The sequence below is a fragment of the Hyaena hyaena genome, unplaced genomic scaffold (genome assembly GCF_003009895.1).
Source record: "Hyaena hyaena isolate Hyena2069 unplaced genomic scaffold, ASM300989v1 scaffold_78, whole genome shotgun sequence".
NCBI lineage: Eukaryota > Metazoa > Chordata > Mammalia > Carnivora > Hyaenidae > Hyaena > Hyaena hyaena.
The window spans coordinates 2,255,217-2,268,262 of NW_024080710.1; the positions used below are offsets into that span (position 1 = coordinate 2,255,217).

At 49.1% G+C, this 13,046-nt stretch overlaps 1 protein-coding gene across 1 annotated transcript in view; it reads left to right on the forward strand.

Moving 5' to 3' along the window:
• Positions 1-246: 246 nt before the first annotated feature.
• Positions 247-13,046, forward strand: part of LOC120232769 (FERM and PDZ domain-containing protein 2-like) — a 58,782-nt gene continuing 45,982 nt past the window's right edge. Inside the window, exons 1-6 of the mRNA XM_039233667.1 lie at positions 247-591; positions 5,689-5,880; positions 7,398-7,530; positions 8,401-8,488; positions 10,014-10,248; positions 12,043-12,114. Coding sequence (XP_039089598.1) covers positions 247-591; positions 5,689-5,880; positions 7,398-7,530; positions 8,401-8,488; positions 10,014-10,248; positions 12,043-12,114 — 1,065 coding nt within the window. The remainder of the gene's footprint in view (positions 592-5,688; positions 5,881-7,397; positions 7,531-8,400; positions 8,489-10,013; positions 10,249-12,042; positions 12,115-13,046) is intronic.

Consider the following 13,046-nt stretch of genomic DNA (forward strand, 5'->3'; position numbering starts at 1 on the left):
CTGCTGTGCACTTCTACCTTCAGTTTCATCTCCCCTATGATTCTTCACTCCCTCTTTCCCTGGGTGTTGGTTCGGGGAGCGGGAGGGGAGACTGATGAACAGGTACAGTACACCCAGAAGATCAGGTGCCCTGTCCCAGGCTTGGCTCCAAAGAACTCAGACTTGGGCTTATTTCCAAGTGGACCTCTTATCTTGAGACCCTTGGGGCACTGAGGAATTTAGATGCAGGTGGCTGTTGTCCTGGCCATGACCGCAGCCGCCGTACCTAATGCTGCTCTCGTGCACACATGTATCAGGGTTGAATTTACCCCACTTCTTGTTACCTTGGGCATTGCTCTCAGTCCATCCCAGGGGCACCTGCTGGTCATGATCCCACAACTGGCCCTCCAGACAGTGGTCATTCTCTGTACTCCCATCATGGCCTTGGTTTCAGATTCCTCGGACTACGTGGTCTGTCCCTGGTCAGCCCTGCTGTCTGCAGCCGGAAGTCTCTCCTTCCAGGACCACATTTCTCACATAGAGGCTGCTCCTTTCAAGGCCCCTGAACTGCTGCAGGGGCAGAGTGATGGTGAGCAGCCTGATGCATCTCAGGTAAGATGTGTGACATCTCTGTCACACCTTTGGGCCTGTCCCAGGGAAAGGCATGGAACTAGGACCTTCAATCTGTCCTTGGGGTGGCATCCCCAGCTCCCAGTTTAGCCCCAACGATCACTTGAGGCAGAATAGATTTAAATAATTTTATTCCTAGTCTTTTTTTTTTTTTTTTGGCCAGTCTTTTAGCTCTTCGATGAAGACAGGTCAACTTCTCTGAGCTCCAATTTCTACACCTGTAAAATGGGGTTAACGACTTAATCTACCAGCTTATTATAAATATTTAAAGTCTTGGTGGCTTCCAAGGTTGGTTTGTCTGGGCCCACGTGTCTCTGAGTCAGATCACATTAGTGAAAGCATCAAGTTTCCCCATTGCCGTGGCCCTGACACTGTCACTCATGGGCAGACACCCAGCACCCCGAGCCCCTCCACCCTGTCTTACACTGACAGAATCTTGGGGATGAAGCCCTGGACCCCTGTGTTAGACACAGACCTTGGTGCCTCTCAGTCCCTCTGTTTGGATGTCTCTGATGGTGCCATGCAGGACTCAGGTGACATGTCACAGCTGGAGCCATGGGATCTGACCTGCTGAGCAACCACTAGAGGGGCACGTGCTGATGCATCCCAGAAATGCAGGGGACTTAGCTTCCTGGGGGGTGAACTGTGGCAAACTGGCACTTAGTAGGCCAGGTCACCTGGGCATCATCCCTCTACACAGCATCCCTACCGCTCAGTTCTGTTCATTGCTTTTTTCTTCTGTCCACTGCAGTCCCCTCTCTGCATCCACCTCTGGTCAGGTCCCATGGGAGGGGAAGGGAGCAGTCAGGAAAGTGGTCTCAGCAGAGGCTCGGCTTACCATCCTCCCCCAGCTCCGGGCTCCTTTCTGAGCTTTGGAGGCTGTACGCTGACTCCTCTCCTCTGACCAACATCCAGCTCTCCCTAGCACACAGAGACCTCAGCTCTCCCCAGCAGAAAGAGACATTTCCCCATTGCTTCGAGTGTTGGTCCCAGTGCAGGTGGAAGGTGTGGGCCTGCCTCTAACCACCAGTCGCTCTTATCACTATCACCCCATCCTGCGCTCATAGCAAACATCAGCAATCGAGAGTGCTGTTCTCTCCTATTGTGCCAGGAGTCACATTCAAAACCGTCACCACCCTTTTCCAGGCATCCTGTACTAATGGGCTAGATTTGGGATTGTGGAGGAAGCCTGTTGTCACTTTGGCCTTAGGCATCACCCAAGAGTACTTAGAGCGTTTGGAATGCAGGTCAGTTCCCTGAGTGTGGATGGTGCCTCTGGCAGTGCTCAGGGCAGTGCACCAGCATCTGCTCTCAGGGCCATTTCTCCGGAGATGAGAATGTCTAGTCACACTCCTCAGAGGACTGGTTGATTGATTTAGGGACATCATTTCAGAGAGAGAATTGGCGCATGTGATACTGGACACATGCTCTTGACCTATGGATGCAAAAACCCGAAATCAAACTCACTTGTATTTTACTGAGTGGATGGCTCAAATAACCATGCATTTTTTATATACCGTGCTTTAATTCAGCATCTCTCTTCTGGAGTTCCAAAAGTTATTTCCTGCAAAGAGAGATCCTAGGGGGAATGTGCCTTGTCAATTACAGCAGAAGCCCCACAACAACAATAAATTGACATTCATTGAAAACTTAGTGTGATCCAAAGGAGACATAGCCAAGGCCCCGTGCCTGGCTTTAGGTCTTCTTTGGGAAAGTTCCCTAAGTTCCCTTCGTGTTGCCTCTCCTGTATAAAGAAGACAATTAAAATACCAACATCACAGAATGGTGGTGAGGACTAAATGAGTTAATCTAAGTAAAAGGTTAGCGCAGAGTTTGGCATGTAAGTGCTCTGCATCCGATAGTGATAACAATAATTATCATTACCATTTCCAGGTTCTTTTTATAAAATCTTCATAAATATTCAGGCAGAACACTCACTTTAAAGATGAAAATGAGGACCAGAGAAGTCAGATAATGCTCTTCCATTTCACCTTGTTGCTTTCTGACAGGTGATGCTCTTAAAGCACAATGGGCTGTCCCATAGTGTGTCATGTGCAAATGGTTTCAGCTATGTGCATCAGAAAGCCTAAAATACAGTGGCTGGCACCGCAGATAGAGTTATTATTTGCTTCACGAGGCGTCTCGGGATTGCTCAGCAGCTCAGTAAATGTCATCAAGGATCCAGGCTGTGTATTTACATTCCACCCTTTTTAGTTGTTGGCTTTTTTTCTTTTGCCTGTTGCCTCATGGTCTCAAGATGGCAGCTATGATCCATATATTTCATCAGTGTTCAAGGCAACATTGAAGAAAAAGTGGGACCATTACCTGTGTTCTTATCATCAGTAAAGCACAAGCTTTCTCAAAAGCCCCTTAACAGACTTCCCTTGCGTCTCCTGCCAAAGTGGGGTGTCATGATCACTGTGGCTTTAAGCAGCAAGAGTGGGAGGCAGGAAAGTTCATGGGAGTTGCACACGGTGGTTGGGCTAGGCAGCCAACGGTGTCTGCCGCACGTGGAAATGGAATTGTGTTTTGTTTGCAGGACTACAGAGTAACAGAGGTGACTGAAATCTAATCTTGTGCTTTTTCTCTTGAGCAGATGCACGTCTATTCTTTAGGAATGACCCTCTACTGGTCAGCAGGCTTTCATGTGCCACAAAATCAGGTCTGTAAACAAGATACTCAAAGTCTTGCCAAGCCATGTCTTTGGATTGAATTAGCAATTTTCTTCAGGACAGGGATCACTTCTCTTGAGCTGCGCGCCACCCCTCAGTCGTGTGGGTTCGAGGAAGGCATTGCCAATGGGTCACAGAAGTGCTCCCGCTGAGTCCAGGAACCACCACAGAAGACTACACAACCCAGTCATCCAGGCAGCCATGATTTAGGGCTGGCAAGCAAAATAAGACTTATCTGTTCAGAGGAAGTAGCAAACTAGAGGATTTTATAGATAGTGAAGACACAGATTTATAAAACAGGCTTTAAAGCAGCCCTTCCCGAAGTGAGATGCTTCCCTGAAAAAGGGTTCTGTGCTCAATCGATTTGGGAAAATGCTCCCTGTAATATCTTCCTCTCCAAGATTTTACAGAGTAATTTATTAAAGACTCTGAGACAGCCTAAAGCATAGAAAATTTTAAATTTTATCACAGCACAGTATAAAATTTTTGACTATGGAATATGTGTGTGTGTGTGTGTGTGTGTGTGTGTTTGTGTGTGCAAGTTTTCATCTGACCTATAAGAATTCCTTATAGGTCAGTGTAACAAGAGCCAGGGAACCCTCCTTTTCCTTCCTTCCTTCCTTCCTTCCTTCCTTCCTTCCTTCCTCCCTCCCTCCCTCCCTCTTCCTGCCTGCCTGCCTGCCCTGCCTTCCTGCCTCCTTCCCTTCCGTCCTTCTATATCCCTTTGTCTCTCTGATTCAACATCCCAATGTTTCCTGGTGCTTTTTGCTCTCCTCCCACCTCATGTGAAATCCCACTCTACTCATGGCGTCATCTTCCACTTCTCAGCAGGGCATACCTGGAGCCCCAAATTGTGCTCTTACCTGTAGCTCTGGTTCCTCTCTGGAGCTCTGCCATAATCTGGGCCAACTTCACGGGCGTGTGGCCTGTGTAATGGCATAGTGCCCTGCACTTACAAGGGCCCACGCTTGATTTAATGCTCTGATGTCACTGTCTCAAAATTCTTAAAAGTTGTGAGCAAGGGGCCCTGCATTGTCATTTTCCCCTGGGCTCTGTCCTGCCCTTAGTGCCCTTCTTTTCAGACATGCCACCCTTACCATATACTGCTCCCTCTATCTGCGGTTCCTCCCCCCACTTTTCTCCCGGTTAATGCTAGTGTGTGCTTTTCGAGATTTAGTTCAAGTTCTTTCCCCCAGGCAGGATTAGACCTTTTCCTCTGTGTTATCACCATGTCTATGCTTCCCATGATCTAAATCCTTGTTTCTCTCTCTCTCTCTTTTAATGTTTATTTAATTTTTAGAGAGAGACAGAGTGCGAGTGGGGGAGGGGCAGAGAGAAAGAGAGACACAGAGTCTGAAGCAGGCTCCAGGCTCCGAGCCATCATCACAGAGACCGACATGGGGCTCAAACCCACGAACTGTGAGAGCATGATCTGAGCTGAAGTCAGTCGCTTAACCGACTGAGCCACCCAGGTGCCCCAGTCCTTATCTGTTTAGGTGACCATCTTTCTCATGAGACTGTGAAGTCCTTGAAGGCAGGGACAGTCTCCCACCTTGTGATTCAGGCATTTGGGTTTGCTGTATGAGTTCAGGACACAGAATCCCTGTTACACATGGAGATGGAATTCACAACTGATATTCCATGGCAAGAAATGGTAGTGCAGCCTTTATCTTGAAAATGACTCACAGTATGGATGGGTGTGACAAAAAGCCTGATTCTGGGTCTGAATTTGAAGAGTTCCCCAATATAAATGGTGGCCACTTAAATGCATGAGGGAAATGCTTAAGAAAATATTTTTTCTTTTGCTTGACGGCTGCATGTGACATAAAGTTCAACCAGTGATTTTTGACCTTGTGCTGACCACTGGAAATTCCAAAGTATGAAAAGGCACAGCCCTTATGTTTCTGAAGCTCAAATTCTAGGGGAAAGTCCCAGTGAGATCCACCTACATAATTCGAGAAGGAATTTGGCAGAAAGTAATTGAGGAAGTAATTTGAGAAGTAATTACATCTGAGAAGTAGTCGAGAAATAATTTGACAGGTTGCCCAGGTGGGTGTGAGTTGAAGGCTGATCCCTGGTTTGATGTGAGTACTTGGCATGGGTGGAAATCCACTGTGTCAAGCACCTATTTGTCATAAGTATTCCAAGCACAGGATTGTGCTCTCTGAGCACCGAAGAACATTCCAGACTAGAAAGCAGCAAACTTCACACAACTGGCCCAGAGATAATTGCTCTGCATTTTGTGGCCTCAGTGATATATCCTGTGTCCGTCCCTAAACCCTCCAGAAGGAGCAGGCGTCTGTCTAGTGGTAATGAGATCATCTGTTTTCATTAGTCCCCACCACCCACCCCACAAGGTGTTGGCCTCAGTGGTCCAGGCTTCTCACGCAGCCCCCCTTCTCTCCAGCCCCTGCAGCTCCGTGAGCCCTTGCACTCCATTCTGCTGACCATGTGCGAAGACCAGCCCTGCCGGCGGCTGCCCTTGCAGTCAGTTCTGGAAGCTTGTCGGGTTCATCGGGAAGAAGTGGCTGTATACCCAACCTCTGCCAATCTCCACGTCAGAAGGCTGGCTGGCCTGGTTCTGGGCACCATCTCCGAGGTCAGTGTAGATCTGTGCTTCTCATCCCAGGAGCCACAAGCTATGGGTAGCTGTTGACATTTAAATCAGCTAAATGGTAGTTAATTGAATTGAAAATAAAATCTTCAATTCCTCAGTCATACGTACCCGCATTTCAAGCCCTCGGTAGCCATGTGTAGCTGGTGGTGACCATACTGGACAAAGAAGATCTAGAACAATCCCAGCATTGCAATTTCTGTTGGGCAGTGCTGGTGAAGACATTTGAGCAAGCCCAGATTTCTAATGTGGCTGAGATTCTTCAGATCTTTCAAAGAGTCTTTACACAAAGGCAATAACATCACATGTTTGAAATCCATGAATCAGGTCACCTGTCAAAATTCAACTAGGCTTCATGCAAAGAACTTTCCCTGACTGTGCCTACAGCTCCTGGCCACTCCTTCCCTCTGCTATCTTGTGTCTGCAGTTGTCACACTGTGTTGCTTGCTGCCCTAGCAAGAAGCTGGCACATAGTAGGCATTTGACTTACCTGGGATTCCCTCTAAACAAAGCCAGAAATGGTGACACTTATGCATGTTATTTATTGGGTATGTGCCCGTAGGAGAGGGGGAGTGATGGAGGGAAGACAGGATGGGAGATAAGCCCAGGCAGAAGGTTGTTCAGACGGAGACAGCCTCAGCCTGACCGCATGGAGGGTGGAGTGGGGATTCTGGGGCAGAAATTGCTTCCGTGTTGGCCCCCTTGAGGCCGGGGCAGTGCTGCGACTGGGGAGAGACAAGTGAGGTGCCTGTGACAGAAACGCAAGGAGGTCTGCATTTCAGAGGAACCAGAGGGGGGCAGGGCTGGAGACGGGCCGGGCATCTGCGTACCTGTCCAGGGGGTCGGTTGGAGAACTGAGACCAAGACTAACACAGGGGCCGTGTGGACTGAGAGGAGGGGACTGCTGGGGCGGATGCCGTCCACAGTCAGTCAGAAAATGCCAGCTCTATCTTGTCCTCCTTCTTGGATCCCTTCTTTCTTGGCATCTAAACATGTCTCCTATTCATTGAGCCAGAGGGGCTATGATGAAGCATAAAGCACAACAGTAAGGTTGACGGGGTGGGGAGGGGGGCAGACAGACAGGCAAGCAAACGTGATATAATATGTCATAGAAGGAGATGTGAGTGATGTGATGAGGGAATGTGACAAAAGGACACTTCCCTCTGCCTTGAGGGGAGAAGTAGAGAGGTTTGGAAGTAGAGAGAACATGGCTCTGGGTCTTGGAGGCACACAGGAGCTCAGCAGGGAGACCCTAGCCAATAGGGGGAGCACATGGGCAAAGGCAGAGTTGTGCCTGAGTGCCCTCGTGTGGGGGGAGGGGAGTGGATTTCCTCTAGGGTGCCTGTGGGTGATGCGGTCTGGGACACATTCCGGTTGCCATTGTTGGCTCTCACTGTGTAGGACAGACCCTTCCGAATGGACTTAGCAGCCAGTCTGTATGTGTCTGTATAAATGTCCCCCTTGACTTTGGGATGCGGATGTGTGATGCACTTGACCTTCAGGTGGAGAGGAGAATTGTGGAGGAAAGCTCCTCGGTGCAGCAGGACAGAAGCTGCCTGCTCAGGAACAGGCTGCATCAGGCGAGTTGCGAGAACGCAGCGGTGTGGGCCCTGGAGCGCCTGCACCCCTGCAGAGGTGGGTACAGCGCCCTGCTATTCACATTCTATTGTCTCCTGCCCTGAGGGGGCCAGATGGCCATGCCCTGGTGGCATAGAAAACCCGGGCAAGCTGCCCTCTTCCAGAGAGCCCCCGAAGAGAAAGGGCTGGGTCCTGAGGAAAGCTTCACCTGGAGATACTTATTTAACAGTTATTTATATCACACATGAAATTTTTTTATTGAGTTTTAACTGTCCAAGCTGATAAGAACAAATTTCAACCCACAACATAACAGGAAACTTTCTTTTCATTAGTTTCTAGGTGGAGCAAAAGGAAAAGCAATCTGCAAAAGATTGTTTTTGTTGCTGCTATAGGCATGACCAAGGAACGGATTTTAGAATAATCTTTTTTAAAAAAAAATTTAATGCTACTATTTTCTGTCCCTAAAACGAGGTACTCTTTGCCACTAGGTTTTATTCTCCCCCTCAAAAAAAAAAAAAAAAAAAAGCTCCCCTAACCTCCTCCTATAGCTGTCATTTCCATTTCTCACGTGAGCAAATAGAGAGGGTAAGTACACCTCACAGCCTGTAAGTCATGATGCTGATATACACTTGATTCAAGACAGCCGTGCCGGGATGCCTGGGTGGCTCGGTTGGTTGAGTGTCCGACTTCAGCTCAGGTCATGTTCTCACGGTTTGTGGGTTTGAGCCCCATGTCAGGCTCTGTGCTGACAAACAGCTCAGAGCCTCGAGCCTGCTTTGGATTATCTGTCTTCCTTTCTCTCTGCCCCTCCCCTGCTCATGCTCTGCCTCTCTCTGTCTTTCAAAAATAAGTAAGTGTAAAAAAAAAGAGAGAGAGAGAACCATGCCTTTTGCCTTTCTCATGCCCTCCACCACGCTTTTTGGTTAGTTTCAGAGCGAAGCACGGAGACCCAGAGCTCCCTGGAGCCCGGCCAGAGCACCTCAGCACACAGTCACCGTAGCCTCTCTGTTAGCAGGTAAGCAGCAAGGCGTCAGGAGCTGGGCCATATGCGTGGGGACTGCTGATACAAAACCCTTTGCTTCTCCAGAAAAAGCTGATCCAATTGCAGTAGCAGGTGAAAAAAAACAACAACAACAAAAAAACACAATTAAGCAGCTATGCAGCCAAGGTGAGGAGAGGCCAGATGGCAGCCTCAGGCCATTCTGTCTCCTCTGGGAACCAAGTTCATTTCCATGTTGTTGTGATTATCTGTTGCCCCACGAGACAGCATAGCAAGCAACCACAAAACACAGTGTCTGAAAATAACGGTTTATTGAGCTTCTGGTTGTGTGAGTTGGGAATTCAGGCTGTGCTCCGCTGGAAGGTTCTGGACTCTGCCAGTGCCCTTGTGGTCAGCTGCAGCCGGGCTAGTCCGCTTCACTTCTGGGGGTGGCTGGCTGTTTATCTGGGGGCACCCTGGCTCTTCACCAGCAAGCTAGCACAGGGATTGTTCTCATGACAATGGCAGAGTTGAGAAAAAGAGAGGGTGGGAGGGAGGAAGGGATAGAGAGACGGAAGGAGGAAAGGACAGAGGGATAGAGACATACAAAGGGCGGGGGTGGGGGGTTCAGGGAGAAGAGGTGGCTGGTTTGGAGATCAATGTAATATAGATGCTTATATCTACTCAAATCCACATGAGCTGATACCCTCCTACATCTGGAACATTAGGAATTTTGAAACTTGGGTATTTATTTTTTTATATATCAATTTGTTGTCCTTCCATGACTCAGCCAAGGGCCATGGCAGTACTTGACCTCCAATACACAGCTGGGGCTTGACAGGGTGCTGTAGAGTTCACCTCACAGTGATTTTGTCTGCTGTTTAAAACTCTGTTTTCTCTTTGCCCAATTAAAATGGCTTTTTTTCTGATGCTATAAACAATGTATTTTTCTCACTTCCAAAACATCTTAAACAATATATAAAATTCTTTTTTAAAGACTCTCTTTATTTTTTTAATATTAATTTATTTTTGAGAGAGCATGCACGTGTGCACTCATGTGGTGGAGGGGCAGGGGGTGGGGGGCGGAGGGTCTGAAGCAGGCTCTGCGCTGACAGCAGAGAGCTGATATGGGGTGAGATCATGACCTGAGCCAAAGTCGGACACTCGACCGACTGAACCACCCAGGCGCCCCTGAACAGTATATAAAATTCTAAGCTGGAAAGTCTGAACTTCCTGTGATCTCATCACCTGTGTCAGTCAGAGTGTTCCGGAACTGGGGACACAGGACCTGCCTGTCCTGAGCACAGTGAGCCAAAGCAGGGAGTTGGGGATGAGGAAGAAGTGGACTGTGGCCTTGCACCTCAAACCCCACCCTGCTCTTTTCCTATGCAGCCCTAGCTGCCTCATTGGAAAAGGTGGACATGGTAATTTCTCCCATCGGCATGGGGCCAAGGCTAAGCCGAGCATACCCTGTCCCACTGAGCACCTGCACGTGTGGGCATTTACTGTGGGAGGCTGTTCCCATTGTTAAACATCTCTCCCCTTCTTGACCACTGGCCAGTGCTCTTCCAACTGAAGGTTCCCCACATCTTCAGGAGGGACAGCAGCTCAGCTCCAGCACCACTCTGTCTGTGGCAGCAGAAATCTCACACCCAGCAACTCCTTCCCGAAGAGGTTTTCCTCAAAGAAAAGGAAAGGTGAGCAAAAGAAGACCGAAGGACGTCCTCCAAAGTGCTTTGAGTAGGGACCTGTGTGTGGATGACACCGTAGTTGAAAATGGGCAGGGTCCTCTGGGGGTGAGGATGGCCAGGCTCCCTGGGCTGAGATTTACAGAATTAAACTAAAATAAACTTTGCAGTTGTGATCCAAGGCGATAGGTGTTTATTGAGCGACCTTGTTCTGGTAAATGATAGAAGGTTGAACATGCCAGGTCCCCCTATTCAGGAAGTTGGTGGCCATCAATGTGGGATGGTGACAAAAGAAGGTATGTGAAATAAGAGGTTCTGAAAAGGCCGAATGTATTTGGAAGGGGCCTTGCGAGCAGGCAAAATGCAGAACAAAGTTGGGTGGGGCAGAAAGGGAAGGGAGATTCTCCATTCTGCTTGGTACACAGGGTAATAGGGTTTGGGTGAGTGTGGGGAGTAGAGACTACAGAGTAGCTAGGCCAGCACACCTTGGCCTTGACATCCAGGCTGACAGGGGGATGGATGTCCAATGGCCCCTGCAGTGTGCTCATACCTCTGGGAACACTGTCTCCTTGCAGGTAAGCCAGTCTTTCCTGAGGGTCCAGCTTGTTAAGCCTGTGCTGGAGGGTGAGATCGGGTTTCCTTGTGCGGGAAACAGCCCTGGCACCAGCCAGCAGAGCCACTTCTGGTGGTTAGAAGAGAAGCACCCCCATCCTTGAACAACACTGCCATTAGCTGAAAAATTGCTTTAATAATCACACAAGCCCTCAGTGATCACGAAGAGATCAGGGCTCCCTGGAGTGAGGACACACCCCCACTGAGGAGGCTGTTCACTGAGGAGGCTGCCTTTGCCAACCATTCTGGATCCCTTTGGGTACTTCAGACCCAGATGCCCCCAGAAAGCTTTTGTCTGTCTGTCTGTCTATCTGTCTGTTGCAGAGAGATTTGCTTAAAGCTCCTTAACCAATTCATGAGTAGTTGAGCCTAGAGTGGCCTCAGGACATCCTCCGCCTTGTGGCTGTTGGCCTCCCATACTCCTAACCAGGCCTTGCTGCCCACAGAGGCCACTCTCAGGTTCTCATGAGCTTGGTGAGTGGGCGGTGTGTAGACAGGGTCAAGGAGGCCTTTTTCACCTTCTTTGGTTTTTCTTCATGGTCACTCACTAAGGATGCTTCTACTGGAAACTCTCTCAGGACACAAGTCACATGCTGGCTGGCCTTTTGAGCTTCTGAGACAAGACTGTTGGTGGTTCCCTTGGGGGACACATTAGTAAGACCACCCAATCCTATTACTCTCTGGTGTTAGAATTGGGCCAGTTTCTTAACCTCTTGGAGCCTCAATTTCCTGCCCAATGGGTTGAGAGTATCCACCCCACAGGATGATGGCTAGGTCTAAACAACAATGGGTATTAAAGTATTTCCTGGTCACAAGTGTGATACAAACAATGTGAAATTCAGAAAAGCTGCCCATGTACCTTAGTGATTTAACATGCAGAGGTAGAAAAATGTTTCATCAAACCTAAATCTAAAGATATTTTTGCTTTAGAAAATCTCTTGCATATAACATCTATTTGTATTATATATCTATTTATAATTTTGATACATACAAAAGACTATGTAATCATGCGTGAATTATGAAACATATAACAAAGGAGACACCCAATGTAAGAGCACTATACTCATCTTTAAGACATTGGCTTTGAAATGCCCTGCCTAGCTGGGACCTCAGCCTGGTTGAGCCCCATTTCCCTGAAGTCTGTTTCCTGCTGGCTCTGGGGAAGGAGGTATAGGTAGGGGACAATGGGAGATGAGCCCACGGGGGAAGCCCAATCCTAGAGCCAGGGGGCCAGACCCCTGGAATGTGACTTCTCTTCTGACCACAAGTGACTCTGATTGCTTCCCATAGTTCTCTAGGCCGGAGTTCATCTTGCTGGCTGCAGAGGCCCCAGTGACTGTGCATCTGCCCGGATCAATTGTGGTAACTGCTGGGTTGGCTGGGCAGGGGTGGAGGGTGGGGAGGGAACCACTCTGCTCGGCAGGCCTGGAGGCTGACTGACCTCTGAGTGGGGTCTCAGACTGGGAGGGCTTTGGGGGGTGGGGGTTGCTCATTCTCTCTTCCAGGCTCCTACCAGTGCTCTCTGCCAAGTCCCACCCTTGCTTCCTGTCTTCAGCACTTCCTCGTCTCCTTGAAGAGGAGCCTTATGCTACTTCCGGCTCATCCTGCTTGTCTTTCCAGAATCAACTCCACTTTGTCACCTTAATGAGTCAGGAAATATTGTTTGAGCACCTTGTAGGTGCCAGGCCTCACTCCAGAGCCCAAGTCTATGTAATGTGAGCAAAATAGGGTCCTTTCCACCTGGAGCTCACATTCTAGCATATTTGTGCTTGTCTATTTTCTGAGGTGGAAAAGTCAATCTCCCTTCCCTTAGCTCTGCTGCCCCAGCCCAGAGAAGACTATGGACCCCTAAGGGGTTCACCCTCCATATGGAGGGCACTTGGTACCTGGATTGAGGATGGGCGGGAGGCTTGTCCCTGCTGTGATCCACTGAAAGAGCTTCCATGATACCAGCCCAGAGTGGGGACAGCCACGACCATACCCTGCTCCAAGATGTCTTGGGGGGGGGGGGTGTGCTTTACTGAGACCCTTCCAGAGCCAGCCTCCTGCAAAGGAGGGGAGCAATAGGCTTCCCTGGAGAGTGGAAAGGGGCAGTGGGAGGGACAGGGTGGGCTGGGCTGGAGCACCACGGAGTAAAGGAGCAGAACCGGTCCTCGTAGGTGGGAGGATGAAACTCCCCTGTCCCATTGGACCTCACTTAGAAAACACACGTTCAAAGGTGCAACTATTAAAAATTTCAAGGGGGACTCCTATAGAACATTAAACCCAAGAAGAGGGCCCTTCAGAGCACATGG